General features: G+C 42.1%; 1 protein-coding gene across 1 annotated transcript in view; it reads left to right on the plus strand.

The window, feature by feature from the left end:
* Positions 1–7,105: 7,105 nt before the first annotated feature.
* LOC148529241 (cadherin-related family member 4-like) overlaps positions 7,106–17,071 on the plus strand; it is a 217,735-nt gene continuing 207,769 nt past the window's right edge. Inside the window, 2 exon segments of the mRNA XM_088468649.1 lie at positions 7,106–7,198; positions 7,201–7,276. Coding sequence (XP_088324775.1) covers positions 7,106–7,198; positions 7,201–7,276 — 169 coding nt within the window.

A 17,071-nucleotide genomic window follows, 5' to 3' on the forward strand; every position in this document is an offset into this window, starting at 1 on the left:
ATTGTTGCAAACACAAGAAGAGAAAGTACAAGTGCACAACTCCAACAATACTAATTATATATATAATACATTCATTATGCAATAGAATTTTGCAATACATAGAGGTTTTAGCATAATCATGGCCATGGTTATGGGCCTACCCACTACTCCCAGGTAACCTCTGAGGGTAGGTCCCTAACCTACTAGGGTTGAAATCCAGAGCACAGGACACTCCCAAACAGGCCCAGCTGAGCCACCCCAGGGCATCCCTCTAATGAGAGAAGGTGAAGTGTAAGAAAGTGTAAGATAGATAACTGCAGCTAATGCTGCATATATAAGAAGGTAAAAAATAGAGGTTTAAAAATAATACATATATATTAAACAAACAATAAAGGTGCTAAAAGTGCAAAAAGGAAAATGTGTTTATAATGTGATGCCCTGAAGCAGCCCAACCAAAGCAATCCAGGGGACCCATGCCCCAAAAATCAACCCATAGCTGCACTGCAGTATAAACATTTTTAGGACTTACCTAGGATTGTGCCTTGTACTAAGGTGCAGTCAAAATGCCAGAATCCCTGCTTAAAACCAATGGGGGAGGGGTGCTAATCTAGGCTGAAAGGATCTCAAACCTTCAGGTGTGCATGGGAGCACACTAAATAGAGTATCTAGAAAAGGGGGCCCTAGACTGCACACCCTGAATATATATATAATGGGATTTATATAACTGGATTTCAACCCTAGTAGGTTAGGGACCTACCCTCAGAGGTTACCTGGGCGCGGTGGGTAGGCCCATAACAATGGCCATGATTATTCTAAAACCTCTATGTATTGCAAAATTCTATTGAATAATGAATGTATTATATATAATTAGTAATGTTGGAGTTGTGCACATGTACTTTCTCTTCTTGGTTCTATAATTACGCATGGTATGCAGCGGAGGAGGGAGCGCTAGCTGCAACCATGTTAATTTATTATGTAAGCCACAACAAAGCAGCCAGCAACTGAGGTGGGCCACGGGCAAACTGTCACTGTGTCACAGCTGCACTGCACTTGTAATGAACCCTTTGTTTGTAGGGAGCGACGTGATGTCATGCTGTCACGTGGCAGCACAGCACACAAACAGTGTTGGGGCTGGACAATGTAGTATGAGAGAGGGGGACAGGAGCCACCACCCTTGTCTGGGAAAGGATCATTGGTGCTGGCGGCCATCTTCATGTTGTCAGTGCGGCAGGCTGACACAGCAGCACCACCCTCCTGGGCTGCCCATCACCGTCAGTAATAAAGTCCCTCCTAGCCCTGGGATGGCTGAAAGGCTGAAAAGTTGTTAGCACACAGTGTGTCAGTGACAAACGTGTCTGAGGAGTCTGACTCAGAGGCACTGGGCTTATAATGATAATGGTGTGTTTTTACTATATATTACCCCTGTGTGACAATGTCAGACTACTGTGTGTGAGAGAGAATGGGTGACTACTGTGTGTGAGAGAGAATGGGTGACTACTGTGTGTGAGAGAGAATGGGTGACTGCTGTGTATGAGAGAGAATGGGTGACTGCTGTGTGAGAGAGAGAATGGGTGACTGCTGTGTGTGAAAGACAATGGGTGATTGCTTTGTGTGAGAGAGAATGGGTGACTGCTGTGTGTGAGAGAGAATGGGTGACTGCTGTGTGTGAGAGAGAATGGGTGACTGCTGTGTGTGAGAGAGAATTGGAGACTGCTGTGTGTGAGAGAGAATGGGTGACTGCTGTGTGTGAGAGAGAATTGGGGACTGCTGTGTGTGAGAGAGAATGGGTGACTGCTGTGTGTGAGAGAGAATTGGGGACTGCTGTGTGTGAGAGAGAATGGGTGACTGCTGTGTGTGAGAGACAATGGGTGACTGCTGTGTATGAGAGAGAATGGGTGACTGCTGTGTGTGAGAGAGAATGGGTGACTGCTGTGTGTGAGAGAGAATGGGTGACTGCTGTGTGTGAGAGAGCATGGGTGACTGTGGGTATGTGAGACAATTAATGATCTGTGTGTATGTGTGTGTGACAATGGGTGACTTGCATACACCTGCATAGTAGCCATATCAATCCTCACTAGAAAAAAAAGCTGGGTAGCTGCATTGAGCAAGCGGCGAATAAATGCTGCGCCGCATTTATTCACTGGAGAGAGGGACTGGGAGCATGGGCAGCAGCTCCCGGAGTGCTGGGCATGCATCCAGCATGTCAAAAATGGGGTGTGGTTCGTGGGTACGGCTTTACTCACGAGATCATGCCCCCTAAATTTTTTTGGGTGCACGCCTTAGGCATGCGCAACAATACACCTAGTGGTACCAGTAAATATATTTGCTTACCAAATAAACTTGGCTAGGGCCGACCCTGGAGGTGGTGGCTCAGGGTGCTAATGACACTGCTATGGGGGGAAAGGAAGACATATTGGTTTTGGATCCCAGGGGGATATGACACTGCTATGAGCATGGTGCTGTGCTGGGATAGGAGTGCTGTGCTGGGAGAGGAGTGCTGGGTGGGGTTCGCTGGGCTGTAATCTGTGCTATGAAGGGTACTGTGAGAGGGGTGCTAGTTGAGGGGTGATGTGCTTGGCGAGGTGTACTGTGTTAGGAGAGGGGTGCTGGGTGAGAAGTGACGTGTTGGGTGAGGGGAGCAGTGAGGGAAGCATGTGCCCTACAGAGTGCATTCTGAGGTGGGGGTATAAACCACTTTCCTCCTAAAACCTGTCCCTTTTTTCTTTAGTTACAGCAGCATGCTGTGCAGGAGAGCCTGGTATTATCTGCTGGGGCACCAGCCAAAATCTTGCCTAGGGCACCAAATTGGTTAGGGCCGGCTCTGCATGCACCTCCACCAGTGTCACTTCCTGTTCCCCAAACTTCTGGTCTCTGGCTTGAGTTCCAGTCAATTGGAATGCAAGCCACTTCTGGTGCATCACTGGATGAAGGAGCAATGTTTGGGGTTTTGGTTAGCAGCCACGCTAGTCTAATCACCCCTGCCCACCTCACTCTCAATTCTAACATACATGTGGTATGCGTACCACCATTTGGAATGTACCCTACTTCCGGATAAAAGTAACAATGGGTACATATGAGTAAAATATGAGAAAAAAGTAAATAAATACAAAATAGTTATACTATAACTTGGCATTGGTAGAAGGAAATGATCATGGCAGATATATGGGAATATTGTACGTAGAAGTAAAAGATCATAGTAAAGTCAGAAAAGACCATAATAGTATTAATTAAAATAATATCAATATAGGGCAAAAAATAAATAAATATAAATACATCAGCAACAAGGCTAAAAAGGTATTAAGACTGGTTATGTACATATAATATTAAATTATAAAAACAAGGATAAAAAAATGACATTACGGCTAGTTACGCACATAAAATCCTTCATTATTAAAACCATTTCAATTTGAAGTCACAGTTCAGGCCATATGGAGAAAGGGTTCTGGCTTTGTGCATGAATTCCATTTCTGATCTTGCTACGGCTGTTTCAATCCCTTCCTTTCTCCGATTAAATTCCACTTTCTTAATACCGATGGCAAATTTAATGGAGTTCAAAGTGCATTTATATATTTCTCCAAAATGATTCAACAAGGAGTGCTTGTCATAACCTTTTTTTTATATTTCTTATGTTCAGATCATCATCTTTTAATGACATGGAGGTTCTTCCAATGTACTAAAGGATACACTTACATTCAATCAAAATTATACAGTTTCTGCTGTTGCAAGTGATAAATTATTAGCTCTTAGCTATCTGTTTTGTTGTTGAAAAGGTGCAGGAAGCTGATGTCTATGCTATATAGTGAAATGTGTGTCCCTGAAACAAATAGGGGACAGCAGAAGTGATCACACTGCCCTTAATTTTGTTCATATTACTTTAAACTTATAGCGGTTGACAACATTGTCAAATATATGGTTACTCACAAATAATACCTTAGATCATAAATAATAAATATAAAAATACTGGTCTGTGATGTGACTAATTTTATTAAGTGTATTTGTTCACATTTACACATTTTTCACCTTTTAGTCATATTTCGCCACTTTGTTTTCACTTTAGCACAAAGTTTGTTGATATCTTATGTTGGTCTTGTTTTCTGTATACTTCTTATTACAGAGGTGGTAGAGGTGGTAGTTATATACTAATAAAATTTATATTTTAACCTAATAATAATTGCAAATTAAGTGTGCCCTGAAAAGTGAGTACTTTGGTTCTCCTCCTAAAAACAACTCACAAGGAGCACCAACAGACATTTATATTAACAAATATTTTCTTATCTTTTGAATGTGGTTTTATACCAATAGTCCAGGGATGAAGGGATGGGGGAATATTTGCTCCCTTCCTGGTGTCCATAAATTGAGGGGCGCTAATAATTCTGAGAGTGGTGTCTACTCTTTGAAATTATATATAGCGGGGACCACTACTGGGGGCACTGTATAAGAGGAACTACTGGGGGCACTGCAGAGGGGGGCACTTATGGGACATAATTGTTTGAGGATGGGGGCAACTATCTGACAAAATTAATGGAGGAGGAGGGACAGTTATGGGGCGTAATTATAATTGTGGGAGGAGGGGTCCATTCTGGAACCAAATTAAAACTGTAGGAGGGGGCAGTTATGGAACATAATTGTGTGAGGAGGGGACAGAGTCTAAATACTGCAGTATAGCTGAGTGGCCCTCGGGCTTCTTTGAATTTTTAATGTGTCCCACACTGTCTTAAAGGTTGAAGACCCCTGCCTTAGATAATAAAAATAAATATAAAAATACCGCTATGTGGTGTGACTAATTTTATTAAGTGTATTTGTTCACATTTACACATTCTTCACCTTTTCTCCATATTTTGCCGCTTTTTTTTCACTTTAGCACAAAGTTTGTTGATATCTTATGTTGGTTTTGTTTTCTGTATATTTCTTATTACAGAGGTGGTATTTTTTTTTAAAGTTATATACTAATAAAATTTATATTTTACCCTAATAATAATTGCAAATTAAGTGTGCCCTGAAAAGTGAGTACTTTGGTTCTTCTCCTAAAAACAACTCATACTGAGCATCAACAGACATTTACAGTATATTATCAAATTTTTTCTTGTCTTTTGAATCTAGTTTTATACCAATACTCAATCAATCATCTCATTAAATTGTTGCTTTCATATTCTATGCGGAAATCTATATTTTGTCTCTACTAATTAATAAATATAGTCCTTAGTACCATTTAGCAATTTGCTTTCTTCAGATTAACTTTGTTCTTGAAACAGTCATTCTGATTTATTTTCAAGTGTGATTTTAGAATATACAAATTAGTAAAAGCTAGTTTTTATATTTTTGTTTTGTGCTTCCTTCCAAAACAAGCTCCTTCTAAATATTTAAATGTTTTAAATGTAGCTATCTAATAGCTTCTTCAAAGACTGGGACCTGTAGAATACATGAAAATAGACAAGTAAAGGAACACTTTATTTACAAAAAGAAATAAAATGCTTAGTTACAGAAACTACATAATTAAAAATTTTACAGATTACATAGACAAACGTGTGTTGCAATTTCAAAATAAAAAGGTAAAACTTACACAGAATTACACTCCGCTTATTCTTGGGGGCACAGCAGGAAATTCAGGTCCCCTAGCTGTGGCATTACACCACAGCTGGATTTGAATCCAGTGCTATTTTTAAAAATAGGGGGACCCCTACACAATTTTCCCCCCAGATTTTTAAAACCAGTACTGGTCAGCAGCCATTACCCTATTTGTTTCCCCCCATATTTTTAGGGACCAGAACAGTCGCAGGAGCCCAGGGCTGGTTATGCTTTTTTTGGGGGGGGACCCTATGTATTTTTTTTAAATATAAACCCTTTAGATAGTTTACATGCAGAAACATACACAAATCACACTGATCTGTGTATGTTTCTGCCAAACTCGCAGCTCAGGAGGTGATCTATTTGAAACTTCTAATTAGCTGCGAGGTTGATACAATTACATTGTAATCTCGTTTATTAGTAAATTCTCAAGTTGTATCTTTTTTGTGAAAAGTACTGTACTTCAGAGTTTGGCCGATGGTGAGTGTATTTGAGTTACCGATCTCACCTGAATTTATCAGTGAAAAGAGAGAAATCTCACTTGAGTTTGCCTTTAGTAAATTTGCGAATTGAAAAAAATGCCTAAATTTACCTGAGATTGCAATCTTGATCAAACTCGAATTTTTGTAAATTCAACCCTAAGGGGTATATTTACTAAAGTGCAGGTTTTTAGAAGTGGAGATGTTGCCCATAGCAACCAATGAGCTTCTACTTCACATTTATTTAGCAGCTTCTAGAAGATAATAGCTAGAATCTGATTGGTTGCTACTGGCAACATCTCCACTTCTAAAAACCTGCACTTTAGTAAATATTCCCCTAAGTGTTTAAATCAAGATGGCAAAAAATAGCAAATGAAATGCTTCATCATTTTCAAGTGCAGATTTTGTTGTGAAAATATACATATAGAATCCTGCTGTTTGAAATTCTAGAACAGTGGATTAGTTTTGAATCACAAAATATTTCTATGTGGTGTCTATAAAAATAAATCAAAAAGAAAATCACAAAAATGGGTGGTTTTGTGATTGCGATTGGTAAAAAAAACAAAAAAAAACAGGGATCCACAAAGTACTGTATGTTTGTTTATTTACTAATCGCTGTGGGATGCCGGCGCTTGGGATCCTGGTGATCAATATCCTGACGCCGGCATCCCGACAGAGTTAGGATACTGGCACCTCCCCACACCCTAAACCTAATTAGAAGCATTCTATATTTATGGAAAGTTACTGTTGCAGGCTTGGATTAGGTGATCCACTGGAAAGCATTACAATATTCTGATAAATGGCTGATAACCAGGCATTCCAAAACAATTTATCACAGCAGTGCAAAAGTCTGACAAGCAGTAGGCAAAGTGGTGGCATTTAATCACTATAGTTATGCATATATTTTTAATTTACCGTTAACTTAGAACTACATTGATTATTTAACGTTAACTTGTTTTCTCTAAATAACAAGAGAACACTGCACCTAGGGAACATAGCAACTACAGAGTAAACAAGAATGAGCCAAGTGTTAAGTATATATTTTCTAATTGGATGCTATCAGTAATCATGTACACACTTATATGTTTGCTTTGGCTCAATGTGAAAATATCAGCAGTGTGTCTCACAAAAGGGAGAGGAAGAGTAAGGAATCTCCATCATTAGATATACTGTACTGGATGTGCAGCTTGCTATCTACAGGATGAAAATGGTGACTTCAAAGAAGATTGCTACTGCTGTTTTCTTTTTTGCAGGTAAATTGTTGTCTACTAACATGTATCTTAAATCTACTGACATTGTGCATACCTGTAATTTGTAAACACATCTGTACACACATACATTATACATAAACTACTACTTAGCGACATGCAGGGGTACATAGACATTTGGTGGTTCAGCAAAAGCATTACTGGAATCTGCTTATGCCTTTGCTGTAAAAGTCTAATTTAACAATTACTACATTTCAAACAAGAAGATCTGCAATATGTAGTGTACACTACACTTACACAAATCGCTATTTGGAGTTGAATAAGCAATGAAAGGGGGTATATTCAGCTGTGACATTGCTCCCCTGAAAGGCTACAAAATGATTATAATCAGAAATCATTAGTTTAATTTAACATACCAGACAAACATTGTGGTGTCAGGCGCACAGCTCATACTGTAGTTCGCTATATTAGTGGCACACCTATGTAGATATTGCATTAAGTGGACAGGAGGAGTAGAGCATTTTCTCCACATCATGCAGTTTGTATAAAACAAACTTACAGCTACTGTAGCTTATAAACATAATCATTGTATACATCTGCAAAGTCTGTCAATTGATGACCAAAAACAAAAACTATTCATGGAAACATGGAAGATTGAGTTTTCAGAGACAGGAAAATAATAAATAATATACCGTAAGTTGCAGGAATATATGCCATTTACAGCAGTTCATTATACATTGGAAATATTCAGTGCTTTTTATTCTGGGGGTAGTCAGAGGTAAGCTGCCGAGATCTTTTTTTGGGTACGTTTTTAACTATTATAACTAGTTCTAGAAACAATGAGAAATCAGTGAAATCATTTAATAAATTAAATAAGCATCTGAACAATTATGGAAGCTACTATAAATCTTGTATCAACTTGTAAAGTTAGGAGAGTTCCAGCTCCTTTTTCAGATTAATGGTACCTTTTTTCAAAGGAAAAAAAATCATTTATGTAATATGAGAAACAACAGTCATCACTAATTTAAATTGATTCTCTCTCTTAAGGTGCGTATCCACTACGCGATTAAACAGGCCGATTGAATGATAACGACATCGTTATCGTTCAATCAATTGTTAATCGTCCGTAAATTGGGCAGTTTAAATTAAAAAATGACAAGTGATGCTCGTGCTCGCTAATTGACATCTATCATCGCCCGAACATGCTGGTCAACCTGACGATATCGTCAGGCTCAGCATGTACGGGGATGATTGATGTGCCTACACTGACTGACTGATTGTTCAGTGTAGGCACATCACAGACTGTGAAACGACTGCACGATTACAATGTTATAATCATTCTCTCGTTTCACAGTCGGCAAGTGGATGTGCGGCTTTAGTTAAAAAAATGTTTCTTACTTTTTGTCACAAGAGTGAATATAGATATATCTAATTGTATTTTCTATGCTGAATTCAAGCATTGTTTTAGAATGTCTCTATCACGTAAGGATTTTGAGTGACACCCAATTAAATTTTACAATATTACATTTATTAACAATACATAGTAAATTATGAACTCACTTAAAATGTAGAAGTGTATAATTTTTTACTGTACAGTATTTTGCATCAGGAGCATCCCTTTAAGAGTCCAATAATAGTCAGCAAGCATACTTGGACTCCACTTACTCCGATAATACTTTTCCAATATGGAAATATCCTGGTGGAACCGTTCACCATGTTCATCGCTGACTGCTCCAAGATTTGCTGGGAAGAAATCCAGGTGCGAGTCCAAGAAATAGATTTTCAAAGGCAGGTTACATCCCATGGTCTTATCAGATTTTAAAAGGTAATTATTTGCCTTATGTTTCTCTAAGAAGTTCTGGCAAATGCTCTTGAAGTTGACCTTTTCAGCCTGATTCAACTGACCATTGAAGCTCTCATCTTGAATCAATTCTCTTATTTGAGGTCCTACATAGATCCCATATTTGATCTCTAAATCACTGATCCTCTGGATTTTTTGTGTTAAGGGCCTGATTCAGACCCGGTCGCTAAGCTGTGCTCGCTCACTAGGGGCGATTATTGCACATCTGCGTATGCATATGCTTCAAAGTACGCATGCGCGAACCAGTCACTGTGGCCGGGAATCGTGCACTCGTAGTACACAGACTGGATGCTACTTTGAGCGCCGTTTGTGGGTGGTGACAAGGGAAAGTGCTTGTGAACGGGAGAGTGGTTGTGTTAACACAGGCGTGTCTGAGCGTCAAAACGGAGTTTAATGGGTGTGCATAATTAGCAAAGTAGCGTCATTGAACATGTCACTTCGTTGTATTTGAGCCTGAACTGATCGCACTGCTTGCGGTGGGGTAGGGGCTACCTCAAGGGCTGCGAGCAGCTCCGATGGCTCTCGATGTTACCGATTAATCAGACACTTCATGGAGAGAAAGGTGGACAGCTTTATATACCTGCGTGTGCTAACTGCCATCGCTCACTAAGACATAGAGGGCGTCCTTGAGCCACACAGTGCGATCGCGGAATTTGCATACCCGGCCCCTTTTGGCAGCGAGCGATCACGGCTTAGCGAGCAAGCCTGAATCAGGCCCTAAGTACAGATGTGTCTTTGCTCATCTATCCTCAAAGTGACATGCAGCGAGATATACCTGGCATGAGTGAACCACCAGGTCCCATGCAACTCTGCTTTTTGTCAAAACGTGTCTAAGTTGCAATATGATGTGACAAGGATGCACCAGAAGTCTGTGATAATTAAGTTGATATGCAACACTTGTATATCTGTGTGAGACTGTTTCTGTAAACAGAACTTGAGGCCTGATTCAGAGATGGATGGAATTGCACAGCTGCACACAAGTGGCTGTGCAATTCCATCCATTTAAAATGCAACTGCAAAAGGAGGTGTCACACACCTCCTTGCTGCATTTGCGTGATCTGAGCGCTGCGACCCAGGTCACAGCCTGGGGTCACCATCGAAACAATCACGACCATCGGTTGCGATTGTTGTCGATATTCCATTGGCCAGGCTGCGGGACCTAGGGCTTCCCACAGCCTGCCCAGGTCCTGGCAGCTTGCGACGCCAGGAAGTCTGCGTGCACCCATGGACACCCTGGCCTCGTCCCTCCCAGAAAATGGGGGCAACACGCCCCCGTTTCCAGGAATGCTGCCTTCCAAATGCAGCTGGGACACACTGCGAGTGGGCTCACAGTTGGAGGGCTGCACATGCGCAGTCCTCCAAACATCGGAGATGTACGCTAACCATCAGGTTAGAGTACATCTCTGAATCAGGCCCTTGGTGTGGAATAAAGCTGCGACCATTGCATCGTAACACTTTGCATGCTGATTCAGAGACTCAGTCGCACACATATATACAAGTGTCACATATCAAATTAATCAGCACAGTCTCCTGGTACGTCCCAGTCACATCACATTGTGACTTAGATGCATTTTTGGCAATCAAAAATGCCCGGTGCTAGCAGAGTCTCACGGGATCAGGCACGCCTAAAGAGGCTGTTTGGAGCAATAGCAACAAAGATGAGTGAGTACACATGTGTATGTAAATCTAAGTCCACTTCAACTCATTGCCTTAATAAAGTTCTTCATAAGATCAAGCTTTATATTGAGTGGAGGTTCAGTAGATATACCTTTTCTGGATCAACAAGTGGTGTATTGCCAACATTCTTCTTTCCTGGGGTTAGTGATGTTTGCTTTGACCCCTTCTTCTGAGCGTAATGATTTCTCCAGTCTCTGCTTTCTCACTCACAAAGAAAACAACCATACTTTGTGAAACCAAGTTGTAGTAAAATAGAAGAGCAATGACTTTTAAGTCACAACAGATAATTCATTTGTGTCCTTCATACTTGATTTTATCCAGCAGGACTTCGTACTCTCATATATTTCTTTCATATCAGCAGCATGAACTAGTGGTACTGATGGAAACTTATTTCCATTGTGGAGAAGACCAGCTTTCAAGTGAATGTTAGAGGAATTGATAAACAAATGCCAATCCTCTGTTTTCTACTCATGACCAAGTGCTTCCATAACAGAATTAACATCATTGCAAAGTCCATCTTCAGGAGAAAATAAATCCTTAAAGACACTATGCCTACTGTATATCTAAAAACACATACTTTTGTTTCGTTGTGGAGGAGATTTCAGCCTTTCAATCTGTAGCCTAAAAACTCCTCCTAGCCTAAAAACTCCTTGGATAGGTAAATGTGGTTTAGAAGACAAACAGGAGGCTTCAAAGGTTGGATCAAGCCTTACATGATAATCACCATGCTCTACAGGCTCTATTTCTTTTTCATTATAATGAAGTATGACATTTTCTGGAGGCTTTGGCACAGGCAGTTCTTCACTATGAGGCACAGGCCTTATCACAGATGGTAAATTAGGGTCAGTGTGCTTTGACTTAGAACTGATGCCTGGAATGTTTGACAAAACAATCTGTACAGTGATCTTTTGGTTCCCACTAATAATTGGAACAGCAAAATTCATGTGCTGTGAACCCTTTGACAAACCTGTGAGGAGTCTGACACAAGTGATTCAACAATTATGAGGGGTCCAAATTTTATCTTGGTCTCTAACTTTGCATCCAAAGTAAAGCTTATAACACTTCTTAATCCCTTACCTGACAACGTGGCATGTGATGCGACCGAAGCCAGCGGTGCTTCAGCTGCCACGGTCACATCACATGTGACCGCGCTACCCTGCTCTGGGCCCTGGCTTTAGAAGAGAAGATCTGTTCTGCACAACTGCTGTATGGATCTCCTCTGACTCCCCAGACCTACAAGAGTTGATGCGGTAGTCTGTGACCATTGACATCACTTCTTGAATCGCACCCCAGAATGCAATGCGAACGGCACTCTGGGGACATGAACCAGTGATCACAGTGCAAGGAGAGGCACTGCCTCCTAGCACTATTTGACTGACCAGAGATCAGTTTCAGCAAGGGGGACTGATCATCACTCCCCCCTGACACATAGTCTGCTGCACTCTACTCATAGGGGAGATGGGGAATCTAGTATAAGTTGGGCTGGGAGAGGGATAAAATAAAGTATTATGAGGTTGGAAGGGGGTAAATTAATTGTAAAAAAAAACTGGTCACAGGGTAGGAAAAGGAGGGGAGGTGCAAAAAAGTTTTTTTTTTTTTTTACAGGGTGGTGGTTTATAAAAAAGGGATTTATTTTAATATTAAGAGTGTGTATGTGCGTCTGTGGGGGGTAATGATTCTAGGATTTATTACCACTGTGGGGTCTATTACCAAAGGGGCTGGGAATTTATTTTATAATGGTTACCTATGAACATGTAGGGTTGGGTAGGTGGGTGCAAAGCACCATTTAGATACAAAAAAATTAAATAAAATATTTGAATATATTATTAAAAATAATTTTTAAACTTTATTAAATATTAAAAAAACCTGACAATTTCTGAGTGGTCGTGTGGGAAATAAATTGTCAGTTAAATGGTTTGGTTTGGGACCGATGATGATGAATTGCAGTACTTTGTCGGTTTGGAACCAATGATGGAAGTATTGGATAGTTGGAGGTATCGTCTGGAACCGATATTGGTTAATGTTACCAAGTCTCTGTGGTAAAATCAGACTGGAATGTTAGATGGAAAAGGAGACTTGATAATCAGACTTGGAACTGGAACCATTCAGATACAAAGTACCTGGGAGCTCTGGGCCTGTTTCAGAGCCGCTCGTAAGCGGCCGCTCGTTCGCTCCGAGCGATGTTCGCACAACTGCGCATGCGTATGGGTTGTAATACGCATGCACAAACCATTCATTGCGGTCGGAAATTGTGTGCTCGCAAAATAGCGAATGCCTGCTAATTTGAGTGACAGGATGAGGCGTTTGTGGGTGGTAACAGGGGAAGGTGCTTGAAAACAGGGAGTGGAGATCTGAACGCAGGCGTGCCAAAAGGTCAAAATGGGCATTTTAAGGGTGTGCATAATTAACAAAGCAGCGTCATCGACCACGTCACTTGGTTGTTTCTTAGCCTGAACTGTTCGCATGATTGCGGTAGGAAAATCCAACCACAAGCACTGCGAGCAGTTCAGATGCCTTTCGATGTACTCGATTAATCTAATAAATAGCGGAGATGACATAGGATGCGAGCGGCCAGGGGGCGTCTTTACAAAATAGCGAGCGCATATTTCATTCGCTCACTCAGACATAGAGGCATCAACAGACCGCAAAGAGCGAGCGCTCAATTTAAATAGCCGGCCCCTTTTTCTGAACGAGCGAGCGCAAAAAGCGTCAGGCCCTCAGTACAGAGCTGTAACTTCAGCAGAAGTGACTTTGTACTGGCAACAGAGGCCAGTCAGGAAATGGAATTTATCGGGAAGGATCCCCAGGGATTAGATGCTGCGATCGGCTTGTCTGGGAACAGCGTTTTGAGTGGAGGAAAAGCATCAGGTTACAGAGTCCAACATGGATGTGCCTATACTGTAGTTTAGGAAGGAACTCTGGCATGCAGCTTGTGTGCCATCATGCTGGGAAGACACTCTGTGAGCAAGGGCTGTAGAGAGCCATCTCCATGCTCAGTGACAGGACACTGAGCGGACAGGACAGGAGCAGCACAGACAGACCTCAGCACCAGCCAGGAGTGATGTTCAGCATGAGTGGACCTTTTTAAGGGCCAAAGCTTGACACTAATCCTGGTCAAACTACACAACCATGCCAAATTTGGTGCAACTACCGTAAGTCCAAAATTCTGGCCCGTGCATAAAGGACAGACAGATAGACAGACATGCTTTCTCGCTTGTTATAAAGACCCCTGAGGAAAGTTGATGGAGATCAATTGAAACAGCTGTTGGGTATCTGCCCTCCTGTCATTGCCTGTATCATAATGTTATACTGAAAAAAGCCTTCCATTATCTACTGAAACTGTGAGTGCTTGTCATGCAGTTTGTCTGTGAGGGATTGTTATGATGTGAGGCAATCACCAACAGTGGTAAAAGTCCTGAGGAAATATTTGGGAACTTGGAGAAGGTTTGACAGCAGAACTATGGTCCAAAGTACAGGAGCAGCCTTGGGGGCTCGAGATGCTCAGCAAGGTGTGGCCTTTGGGCCATGTAGAAGCCTAGAAGGCAGGAAGTGCTTAGGCAGATTAGCTTTTGGACACTGTAGCAACCTTGAGGGCTGGAAGTGCTAGGCAGGATGGGGCCGTAGGCCAAGTAGCTGCCTTGAGGGCAATAGGTGTTAAAGGCAGATTGGCCCTAGGGACCCATAGCAGCCTTCAGGGCTGGAAGTGCTTGGCAAGATTTGGCCATAGGCCAAGGGGCTGCCTGGAGGGCTAGAGGTTTTGAGACAGATTGGCCTTTAGGCCCTGTAGCAGAATTGAGGGCTTGAAGTGCTTGGCAAGATGTGGCCATAGGCCAAGTAGCAGCCTGGGGGGCTGGAAGTTTTGAGGTAGATTGGCCTTTAGGCCCTGTAGCAGCCTTGAGGGCTGGAAGTGCTTGGCAAGATGTGGATTGTGCCACCGAGATGTCACAAGAGACAGTATGCTGGATATTGTAGGCAGGAAGCACGATAGTGCGGCCTATGCCGCCGAGATGACACAGGTGGCAGTACACTGGATTGCGTAGGCAGGAGGCACTGAGGTGCGGCAATACACTGGACACAACACTGGAAAGGATGCAAACCACCGGAACCAGAAACACATAGCAACACTATCACCGGCACCTGAGCATCCTTCATGCAAAATAGAAGACCACAGGAGCCAATCCGGTCACAGCAGGAATGACGGACAGCAGGTAGGAGGAGTTCAGAGATTGATCGCCTGGCATTCGCATCTCCCAGCAAATTGGTAGCTTGTGACAAGGATGAGGTAAGTGTTGCCGTACTTTTGCTTATAGACCGTGCATCACTTTTATCACACTACTGTGAGTTCTGTCTCAGACTATATATATATATATATATATATATATATATATATATAGTCTGAGTACTATGTAACTCATTCCAAAAGCTGGTGCCTCTGCATTGACAAAGATAAACTGTTTATCCAATGATTTTGGCAGGCTAATTCCATGATTATCTATGGCATATATACAGTATAACATAATGAAGGCCAAGCATGTGATTTCTCATAATTTCCTGATACGAAGCAGATGATAATTTGAAGAAAAGTGTTTGCTGCAGGGTCTGGTGACAATTGGTCACTATCGTCCTACTGAATAAACGAGGGACCAGAAGTGTTTTTCTCCCTAAAGATCCCATACTACATGCCTACATATTAGGGCAATACAGTATGCATAATGTATTCATGTGGTGCGTGTCACATATCTCTTAACAATATTACACTATTGGGCGCTTGTTTCCATCTTTTGTATTTTCATGTTTTATGAGGACCATACAGCAAAGGTCACATCTGGGAAACTTGGAGCAGCCACCTTCAGAACTGGGGATATAGGGCCTGATTCAGACCCACTCGCGAGCGGCTGTCTGCTCGCAAGTGGGTCGATGTTGTGCACTGCGCATGCGCACGATGGCGGGAGCTCCGTCATGCGCATGCGCCAGACGCGACGAGCGAAGGACTTTCCTTTGCTCGTTGTGTCTGATCACAGGGGGCGTGCTGTCGATGTTGATTGACAGCACGCCCCCTTTGGTGGGCGTGCCGGGGGCATGCCTCCCTGAGGGGGCATTCCCAAGGGAACGCCTACCGTCAGAAGCCGGCCCACTGACATCACTAGTGATGTCAGTGGGAGTGATTTTGGCTCTGATAGAGCCAAAATCACTCCGGGCCTTGCGGTTGAAAACCTCAACCGCAGGCTCCGGCTCGCAGTGGCGATGGTCGCGATGGTTAAGACCATCGCGGCCATCAAACTGCACGCTCGTATAGGCTGTGGGTGGTGACCCACAGCTATACGAGCGTCCAGGAGGACGCTCCATAATTATGGAGGGCGGCCCTCATTCAGAGCGTGCGCTCTGCTCAGAGCGTACGGCTCTGAATGACTGAATGAAGGCCATAGTGTATCAAAGAGGATGTGTGTTATCAGAGATGGTTCTCTGGATTGAATACCCTATTTCGGACAGCGCCGTGATCTGTATTTGTACTATATATATATATATATATATATATATATATATATAGCATGTAAATCAGGCGGCACTCAGTGCAGACATATCACAGGAGACAGGTCTTGCCAACGTTTCAATGTTTATGTAAACATTTTCGTCAGGGCTCAAAAGTACAAAAAAACAACTCACCTATATTCCCCCACCGGACCGTCCATGCTGCCGTCTGCACGCGGAGTCCCACGAGTAAATGTGACGTCACTGGGAGCGCCTGCATCAGCATCACGGAGGGGCCGGACCACGTGACCACTAAACACCAATGGAAAGCACAAGCCATTAGATCACCTAGCAACCGGCAAACAATATCGTACATGCCACTGCCGGACAGAGTAAATACTTAACAGCATTTCTTACAATATAAGACAAACAAACATATACACAAACATGGAAAAAATAGCAGCCATAAAATGTGAAGCATTACAAATATAACTATTATCATGGAATAGAACAAATGCAATGACAGCAAGTCAATCCTATCTAATACTCATGTATATTACCAAGTATTAAGAGCTCAATATAAATGCGCCAGAAAGGGCTAAATTACTTAAGACTACAATCATAGATATGCTTGGTATGTCAGGGATATCAGAAAAAGAGTTATCGCTCAAATGGACATAGATACAAGTGAAAAAAATGCTGATGTCACATCTATTTTCATAACATAGTTTCTTATGTTGCGACCACGTTTATAAGCCGACATCAAGCGCGTTCCAGACAATTGGCTTAGTTGGGTATCTGATTGTATAATAGGCCAATATGATTTACTAATA

Source organism: Taudactylus pleione, unplaced genomic scaffold (genome assembly GCF_031769625.1).
Source record: "Taudactylus pleione unplaced genomic scaffold, aTauple2 ptg000086l, whole genome shotgun sequence".
NCBI classification, from domain to species: domain Eukaryota; kingdom Metazoa; phylum Chordata; class Amphibia; order Anura; family Myobatrachidae; genus Taudactylus; species Taudactylus pleione.